The 9947-nt window shown below is 38.1% G+C and overlaps 1 protein-coding gene across 1 annotated transcript in view; it reads left to right on the top strand.

Moving 5' to 3' along the window:
* The window catches only part of LOC103156698 (lanC-like protein 2), a gene marked incomplete at its 3' end in the record, with an annotated part of 15222 nt that extends 5289 nt beyond the window's left edge, over positions 1 to 9933 (top strand). Inside the window, exons 3-6 of the mRNA XM_007578841.2 lie at positions 5718 to 5835; positions 7064 to 7271; positions 9667 to 9814; positions 9926 to 9933. Coding sequence (XP_007578903.1) covers positions 5718 to 5835; positions 7064 to 7271; positions 9667 to 9814; positions 9926 to 9933 — 482 coding nt within the window. The remainder of the gene's footprint in view (positions 1 to 5717; positions 5836 to 7063; positions 7272 to 9666; positions 9815 to 9925) is intronic.
* Between the last annotated feature and the right edge of the window lie 14 nt (positions 9934 to 9947).

The following is a 9947-nucleotide window of genomic DNA, read 5'->3' as shown; positions in this document are numbered from 1 at the left end:
TTTTTCATTTTTGATAAAGGAGGGGGAAAGCTGGCTGATAGCAGGGCACAAAAATAAAGACTTCCTGAAAAGATAAGAGTGTAAACATTTTGGTCAACCACGTTCTAATGTAAAATAAGGAAAATAAGGAAATGTCTAGTATGCTATCACACATAATTTTTGAGAATTTGGAAACAGTTACTTTTTATTTCCCAAAGTTATGGGGGTAGAAGAGGAGAGAATGGATATTTCAGCGGCCTGATAAAATCTGTTCCCCCTAGATAAAATGGAAACAAATTAATTTACCTGCAAGTCTTTAACTGTGTTGATTCCACTCATCATCAACAAGAAATCCTGCAAATTTGATAACATTTGCTCTTTTTTTGCCAAAGTTAGGATGGGGGAACAAAATATTTTAACCGCCTGATAAAATCTGTTCCCCCTACATAAAATGGAAACAAATTATTTTACCTGCAAGTCTTTAACTGTGTTGATTCCACTCATCATCAATAAGAAATCCTGCAAGTTTGAAAACATTTGCTCTTTATTTCCCAAAGTTAGGATAGGAGAACAAAATATTTTAGCTCTTTCAGCCACCTGAAATAATCTGTTCCCCCTACATAAAATGGACATGTACAGTGAATTAATTTCTTTGTTACCTAAAATTTGAATCATTAGATGAAGCTGTATTTTTCAGTTTGCAGAAAAACTCCTAGCAAAAGTGGTTGTGGATTTTCCTGTTTCCACTGCGGCGTCTACAGCATGAGGTTGGACATTGCTGTGAGACTTATTCTTAATAGTGGTGATTGATTGATTGATATTGATTGATATTCTTATTTTGAGTGTTAATGAAAATTTTTATCATGACTATAATTTGTATGTTTTGACCAAAGAAATATGTACTTAGCCAAAACTTAATACATCAACATGTGAAAACAGTTATTTAACGAAATCGTTTGTCAATAACTTAATAAGTACAATAATTGAAACTTCAATAAAGGTTAATTTCAGACGTTTTTTGGATCTGTGTCACATGAGACCTGCTCCAACTCCAAAACTCCAACACCAAGACTCTTCAAAGCTAGACTAAATTATTCTCAACTATTTTAATCCATGTTTGGGATTTGTGAAACCTTTAAATGATTTGTGAGACATCAATAAAGATCAGATTACCATTCACACTTGTTCCATGCAGTCTTTTTCAAATTACATTCTAATTCAAAACCACTTTATTAATCCCAATGGGAAATTAAATGTTGGTGTAACTCATTAATTCCTCAAAGTTATTGCAAATGGTGATGGCTCAAGGAAGGAAAGATCTTCTGCAGTGGTCTGTTAAGTGAAGTTTCACAAATCAGAAAAGGGTTTCACAAATCGCAAACATGGTAATAAAGAGTCTTCTTGAAGAGGAGAATAATCTAGTCCAGATTTGAAGTGTCGCATTGTTAATTTTATCTAATATTGTACATATGCAGGATGTTGGGGGTTTTCTTGACCCTCAACTGCATCTACTTTTAATAACTACAGGAAATTAAATTATTGTACTTATTAAGTTATTGACAAACAATTTCGTTAACTGTTTTCACATGTTGATGTATTAAGATTTGGCCAAGTACATAATTCTTTGGTCAAAAGATACAAATTATAGTCATGATAAAAAATTTAATTAACACTCAAAATAAGAATATTAATGTTATAATCACCACTGTTAAGAATAAGTCTCACAGCAATGTCCAACCTCATGCTGTAGACGCCGCAGTGGAAACAGGAAAATCCACAACTACTTTTGCTAGGAGTTTTTCTGCAAACTGAAAAATACAGCTTCATCTAATGATTCAAATTTTAGGTAACAAAGAAATTAATTCACTGTACATGTCCATTTTATGTAGGGGGAACAGATTATTTCAGGTGGCTGAAAGAGCTAAAATATTTTGTTCCCCTATCCTAACTTTGGCAAAAAAAGAGCAAATGTTTTCAAACTTGCAGGATTTCTTGTTGATAATGAGGGGAATTAACACAGTAAAAGACTTTGCAGGTAAATTAATTTGTTTCCATTTTATGTAGGGGGAACAGATTTTATCAGGCGGTTAAAATATTTTGTTCCCCCATCCTAACTTTGGCAAAAAAGAGCAAATGTTATGAAAATCACAGGATTTGTTGTTGATGATGAGTGGAATGAATACAGTAAAAGACTTTGCAGGTAAATTCATTTGTTTCCATTTTATCTAGGGGGAACAAATTTTATCAGGTGGTTAAAATATTTTGTTCCCCCATTCTAACTTTGGCAAATAAAGAGCTAATGTTTTCAAACTTGCAGGATTTCTTATTGATCATAAGGGGAATTAACACAGTAAAAGACTTTGCAGGTAAATTAATTTGTTTCCATTTTATAGAGGGGGAACACATTATTTCAGGCCGCTGAAATATCCATTCTCTCCTCTCCTCCCCCCATAACTTTGGGAAATAAAAAGCAACTGTTTCCAAATTCTCAAAAATTATGTGTGATTGCATACTAGACATTTCCTTACACCGTAGGATTGACCAAAAGGTTTACACTCTTATCTTTTCAGGAAGTCTTTATTTTTGTGCCCTGCTATCAGCCAGCTTTGCTGTTTTGTGTTTAAAATAACACAAAACAGCGTAAAAAGACCTCCACACAGGACCTTGTTTATTTACGTATGTATTTTTATTTTGATAACTGTCGATTAAACTGAAAGTTACAACACTGACATGATTATATGAGTAGTTTTTACCGAGAAATCGATCAGAAGCGCCGTGAAAATGGTCAGATCCGCCGGATCCACTTCTCTGGCTGCAATGCGCGCTCCCGACACAGGGGGAACAGATTTTCACGGGGGAACAGAATTTCTCACAAGACCGGGAAGGGAGCTATTATTTTTATTGGGGATCGGAGTTACGACGGCGACGTAAAAAGCGAAAAATGAGCGAAATTTCCGACTGCCGAAACGCAGAGTGTAACTGACACCAACTGCCGCTTTTTTAGAGTGAGAAACGGAGTGGATTTTTGACCCCAAAGTAATTTTGAAATCGCTCTCATGGGTGCAAAAATTGGTCTATTAGTATGAAAGTCGGTCATGACGTTGATACGCATGCCTGCTCCCGTAAAATGTTTTCGAAATTTCTCTAGGGCTGACGGTTTTCTGTCAAGGTGCTTCAGAGCAAAATCAAGTGACAGGGTACCTTCAGGCACTCCACCATTCATTTTCAGACTTTTTTGAAAAATTTCTGAGCTCAGCACACACCATTTTTCTCTCATCTCTGCTATTTCTGTGAGTGACCTACAGATATGAATCGCGGGACTGTTGGAGACGACAAATAGCCCTCTCATATGCTTCAAACGGTTTTTGGGTCGGCCTTACAGATCCTGAATGGGAAGCAGTTGTTCTGACTGCTTTTTTCATCAAAACTGACTGGGTGTCTCATAAAGATAGAAATCCTTCTCCAGCTTTCTGTCTCACACACACAGCAGTTGGCTGAGGACCAATCGCTATAGCAACAGAATACAGAGAAGGCAGAGCTGCTGGTTTGGACTACAAAGACTCTGTAGTTCTAAATATGCTGGAACACTTTAATACAGAGGGCAGAGCAGAAGGTCAGAACTACAACATGGTGGAACACTTTAATACAGAGGGCAGAGCAGAAGGTCAGAACTACAACATGGTGGAACACTCAATTATTACAGAGGAGGGCTGAGCTGGCAGTTAAGAACTACATAATGGTGGAACTCTGACTTACTAGAGGAGGGTGAGCAGAATGTTATAACTACAGACAGGGCAGAATGTTCTGGGCATTATAATACTGGTTTAACCCAACCACTGTTACACATTGGATTAGTGTGGCCATTTAAAATGAAGTTTACTGAAAGTTTCAAAATAAAAGCCTGCATATTGCTCTCACGTCAGTTCACCGCCATAGGCAGTGCAATAATATTAAGCTTTTTTTGATGTTTTTTTCTTCTCAGGATAGTGAACTGCCTTGCGCAGCAAGGCAGTTCATTAACATTAGCAAAAACATTAGCATTTCATGGGTGTCTCATGAAGATAGAAATCATTCTCCACCTTTCTGTCTCACACACAGGGCAGTTGGTTGAGGATTAATCGCTATAGCAACAGAATACAGAGAAAGGCAGAGCTGCTGGTTTGAACTACAAACCAGCAGACATAACTGCCATAGCTGTAGTTCTATCTATGGCCAAGACTCAGTTAAAAGAGAGGCCTGAGCAGCATGTCAGAACTACAACATGGCGGAACTGTCTGTTACTATAGAGGAGGACTTAGCTGGTATTCTGAACTACTTGTGCTTTGAGCATTACAAAACTGATTTAACTCAATCACTATTACACATGGAATTAGTGTGGCCATTTCAAATGAAGCTTACTGAAAATTTCAAAATAAAAGCTTCACTAATCCCCTCCGGAAAGTGCACCGCCGCAGGCGGTGCAATTATATTAGCTTTAATGATCCTTTTTCCTCGAGTTAGTGCTCCACCTTACGCAGTGCAATAATATGAGCCTTTTTTTTTTTTAGCATTTTCTTTCAAGTTATGGCATTGGTGTGCACAAGGTGTGCATTAGTATTGGTGTGCATACTAATTAGCATTAGTATTTCACCTAAAATGCTAATGCAAAAAAAAGGGCGTTTAGCCAATTTTTTTACTTATTAGCCATGTTTCGTAAACTGAATGGAGTAAGTGAATGACAGACAACATGGTAGTGATACCCCACATTCTACTGATACCATTCATGCTATTATTAGCATTTTGGCTCATTTTACCGTATGCAACACACTGAATGGTACAAGTACAGCTTAGTCCACATGCTTCTGACTCTCCACAGGTTGACTACATTGAAGCTTTCTTTAGCATTAATGCTAGTTTTTAGCATCAGAACGCTGGGTCCTAACCCCGACTGGGAGCTTAATGCTGAATGTGACAGGTAGCCAATCAGAAAGCGCGAATTCTCCTCCGTGCTTTCTAAGGGGAAATAACAGAGGAGAATCCCAAACAGCTGACACGGCGCAACCCGAAGTCCAGCGGACCTCGGAGATGATATGTGGAAACAACATTAATATTTATTTAACATTTTGTGCAAAGAATATAGAAATGACCAGGAGAAGAGTTGGAGCCAAATTGCTACCGCAGTTGATAAACCCGGTAACTTTTCAGCTGTTCTTCGTTACCTGACATAAATAGGTTATAATGATTTTCATTCAGTCAGGACTTTACGCTGACTCTAGCCACATGCATTGCAGGTAGATTCTAGTAAAGCATTGATTAATGCCTGATATTAAGATTAGTTAACTGGACTTGTAGCCATTATTTTGTGCCCATGTGGCTGGCCACCACATGGCATGATCGAACCCGATTGAACCGTTATACCTAGGATTTCTGTCGTCTAATGTGTGATCTCTCAGGTTTTGAAAATGGGCCGACAATCGGCCGACAGCTCATGTCGTGTGCGCTGGACATTACACTAAGGAAATAAGGAAGGTAGGGTCAGGGAAGAGCACCGGAGCTGAGCCTTTTTTAATTCAGTGTCATCAACAGAAAGAAAAAAAAAAGGCAGGAAGAGACGATAAAGCCGATAATTAAAATGAGGTCGATAGGTTTAATTTATTGTGCATTAATTGATTTATCTTTTATTGCGACAGGCCTAGTCATAACTGTATTGTACAAAACCTGTACTTGACAGTTTGCAGTATTTCTTTTCTTCTGCTTAGGTTAATGCAGCATTTCTAAGGAAGGTCCAGAGTAAGATCAAAGATCTCCTCCAGCAGATGGAAGAAGGCCTGAAGACTGCCGACCCCCATGACTTCAGCACTTACACCGGCTGGACAGGTCTGTGCTAGATGGGCTTCTTTCTGCCAGCAGCCAAAGAGGAGCTGTGGAGATGGATAACAATATAGAACAATATATCCTAACCAGGAATAATCCCTGCCAGCTAACCTCCACGCCCACTGCAACATTACATTTATTATTGAGAAATGCTGAATAATAATAATAATAATAATAATAATAATAACAATAATAATAATGAATTTTATTGATAATGCACTAAGCTTCTTCCTGCTGAAGAGCACAACTGACCTTGAGGTAGTGGACTTGTGGAGCTGAGAAGACTACTAAGCTCCCTCACTAACATTCTTTCTTGGCACAAAATCACAATAAGGAAATCAAATGACACAACTTTATATTTAGTACATTTTTGGTGGAAAGGCTATGTCGTTATCTAAAGGTCAGACTAACTTTAGATCTCCAGGAAAAAAGTCAAGCTAACACAAGGTTTGAGACACAACTCAACAGGAGAAAAGCTTCTCCAACTCAGCTAATGAGTAATAAGACTTTTAATGACTTGTGAAAGACTATTTACACAAAAACATAATAGTAGAAGAAACAGTTTGGCAGCAGCTGAATGTCACTTTCAGAGATTTTTTAGTAACAACAAACATGTTAAATTTGAGTTTAAAAAAAAGTTCAAAGTGCAGTCTGTGTATGCTTCCTAAAACAAAATGAAACATTACTTTATCACCACAGAAATGTGAACAAATATCTGTTGGACAGTAATCATTCTGAAGCTCAGTGTTTTTTATTCAAGGCTTAATGTAGTCTTTCCTGCAAAATGAAAGGCTCCATTAAGCAACCTGTCTTATTTTTAGAACTTATTTCTTCATGCTTATAATAAAGTGAAGTGAGCCACTGCATCTTTGTTAAACTTATTTTATCTGCATGTTTGATAGTAGCTGACCTACAGGAGATGCTGCAGATTGCTTCATTAACGCCTCTGAGATTTGTTTAGCTTGTTAAATAAAACTTTTTATTTTTTATATTAGTTCTTAAGGTCCCTTCATTAAAAAAATGGTGTTTCAAGCTTTTCTGCTTATCCTAGGCCATATACTTGAATTCATAAGCAATGTTACTCCAACAAATAACTTTCTGTGCAAGAAGTTGTATGAGCTCCACAACCCATGCAGGTCAGAACTGCATGAAGAGCAGCTCTGACTTGCTCTGCATGATTATAACACTTTGCAGTGTGTCAACTATAGAAAATGTTCTCCTGTCACTGCAGGCATTGCCTTATTGTACCTTCAGCTGCACCGTGTCTCCAGTGAGGCTTCCCACCTGCAGAGGGCATTGGACTACGTGAAGAGGGCCATGAGGATTTTGAATGGCCGCAAAGTGACTTTTCTGTGTGGCGATGCAGGACCTCTGGCTGTTGGTGCTGTGGTATACCACAAACTAAACAACAATACAGAGAGTAAAGACTGTGTGTCCAGGTGAGTAGTAGAGTATAGCTGCATTCACACCAGCCCTGTTTTGTCCACTTTACTTAAACTCCTGTCAGTTTGCTGTTCCAAAAGCAGGAAGCACTGGGCATTCTGGGTAAATATAAGCATACAAACACACAAACTCTAGCGCTAGAGCAGGGGTGTCAAACTTGTAGGAGCCATTTATCCTTTCTGGTGTTTATCGCCACCAGGGGGCGTATTTAATTTTGAGTTCTGAGTGTCTGATGGGGGGATGGGTTATTTAAGGTCAACCATCATTCTGTTCAGATGTTGCAGAGGCAAACAGTTTTCTACTGTGCTTGGTTTGGATGTATGTCGAATTTATGTGGATCTAAATGGAAACAGTAAGACAATGGACATTGTTCTGAAAATAAATGACTATATTTTATGTCAAACGGAAGATTGGCATCATGAATCTTAATTGAGCGCACGTAAAACCAACGCCTTTCAAGAACAACCACCAGTAGCCTAAAATATAGGATTTTAGCCGCTACAAAACAAATTTTTGTTTTGGGCCAAATCAAGATCATGAATGCTTTTAAAGGCCCAGTTGTGAAAGAATCTATTGATAAAACTTGTTCACAAACTGTTAAAATATAAATGAATTCTTAAAATTAAATAATATTACTGAACATCTTTTCAGGCCCTGCAGGTTTTTGTGATACTTTTTGTGCTCTTTTTGCATTAGTGTTTGTGGTACTACTTTGGAAATATTTGCACTTATTTATGACGGTAAATAAGTCGTCATAAATGAGCTATATAGATTATGGACTATAACTTGACATCAATTAAGGCTGAGACAGCTGTTTAGTACAAACCAGAAAGTTTTTGACAATTTTTGAGAAAAATCTGCAGTAAACCCCCAATTATGTGTTTAGCACTAAAAAGTGTGGGGATTTATTGATTTTGCATGAATTTCCACGCTAATTCTCAAAAAACTGATTGATACGGACTGATTGATATAATTTGGTAGTAACAGATAAAAACTGCATTGATTTGATTGATAGCATAATATTTTAGTACACTTAGTGTTTATTCTAAAATCTAGAGGACCACATAAAAAGCTGTAGTGTGATGGATTTGGCCCATGGGCCTTGACTTTGACACATGTGCGCTAAAGGGAGAAATGGCTCATGGTGTTTTGCCAAAGACATCATAGAAATTTTACAGAAACTAAAATCTGACGCTACTCCATTTTCGTTTACATTTAGTAAAGAAAGAAGTTGTTCTCAATGTCTTCTTCAGAGGGTTTTGTGTCATTTCCTTCAGTGTTTCTTGGTGCAGCGCCACCACTGGCGAGGGGGGGAACAGGTTGCTTGGGGCATAGGGTTCGGTTGGTTTGACACAGTGCAGTGTAAAAGAACCACAGCAGCTGTAAATGTAGCAAGTGTTGTGATTTTGGTCCTCAATCAAACTCAGTCTACTGGACTATCAGGTGGGAGAACACCTGATAGTCCGTTAAACTATCTATGTGACAGTTAACTATGTGGTGACTTTAATGAGCTGCATAATTTATCCACAACAGAAGGAATTTAATTTTCTCCTCATTATTTGCCTGCATTAAAATCTTTGCATATATTTTTGGAGTGGCTCTACTGGCCTTGATTTGAGAGTGATCAGACAGGACAGTAGATAATGAGAGAGGGGGAAGACATGCAGTAAGGGTCATCAGGCTGGGAATTGAACCCGTGACAGCTGCGTTGAGGAATAAGGCTTGCACATATGGGTTGTGCTTTTACCCCTGCACTCCTCATTTGTTATCTTAAATATGTTTCACAAAATACTGTGTTAAGCTGCTGCCCCCGCGACCCAATCCCGGATGAAGCGGAAGAAAATGGATGGATGGATGGAAGGAAAATATTATGATTGTCTGCTTGTCATGTTATGTTAAACAGATAGGACAAATATTATCATACACACTTATCCCTAGTGGGGCCTCCAGGGGTGCTGGTGCCCATCTCCAGAGGTCAACAGGTGAGAGGCAGGGTCACCTGAACAGGTCACCAGTGCATGACAGGGCAACATAAAACAGTTTTGCTACATATTTCATCATAATTTTAGAAAACTATTATTAAAAATACCTTATATTTCTAATATTATTGTAAAATTTGTGTGATAAAATAGATTTGTTGCAAAATTCAGTCATTAGTATTTCTTCAACTTTTATATATGACAGGTGGAATAGCTGCTCATAATCTTGCTTTGGGCACCAAAATGGCAAACGCTGGTTCTGATTTCACGCAGCCCTTGTTCAAATGTAAAAATAGTGAATATTTTGTCATAGTGTTCTATGCTTAATACTAAATGAAGGCATTTTGTTTTTATACAGTTTTGTCCCACATTAAAAGCTTAGCCCTGATCAAAACATTTGGATCTCCTCCAGGCTTCTCCAGCTGCAACGCTCAGTCGTCAGTCCAGACAACGAGATGCCTGATGAACTGCTGTTTGGTCGGACTGGATATTTGTTTGCTCTGCTGTATGTTAATAAAGAAATTGGGGCTGATGCTGTGGATGAGGCAACAATTACCAAGGTGAGCCCCACTCACTACTGACACAGTCAATGGCTTAACTTCAAGTCTGAAGAACAGTAGTGGAGAGGTTATCATTTGCACTTAACTTGCACCTATACGTCTGTGTTCCAGCCGTATGGGTGCGTGCATATAT

Source organism: Poecilia formosa, unplaced genomic scaffold, assembly GCF_000485575.1.
Source record: "Poecilia formosa unplaced genomic scaffold, Poecilia_formosa-5.1.2 Scaffold493, whole genome shotgun sequence".
Classification (NCBI taxonomy): Eukaryota; Metazoa; Chordata; class Actinopteri; order Cyprinodontiformes; family Poeciliidae; genus Poecilia; species Poecilia formosa.
This window is presented reverse-complemented; position numbering and strand designations above follow the sequence as displayed.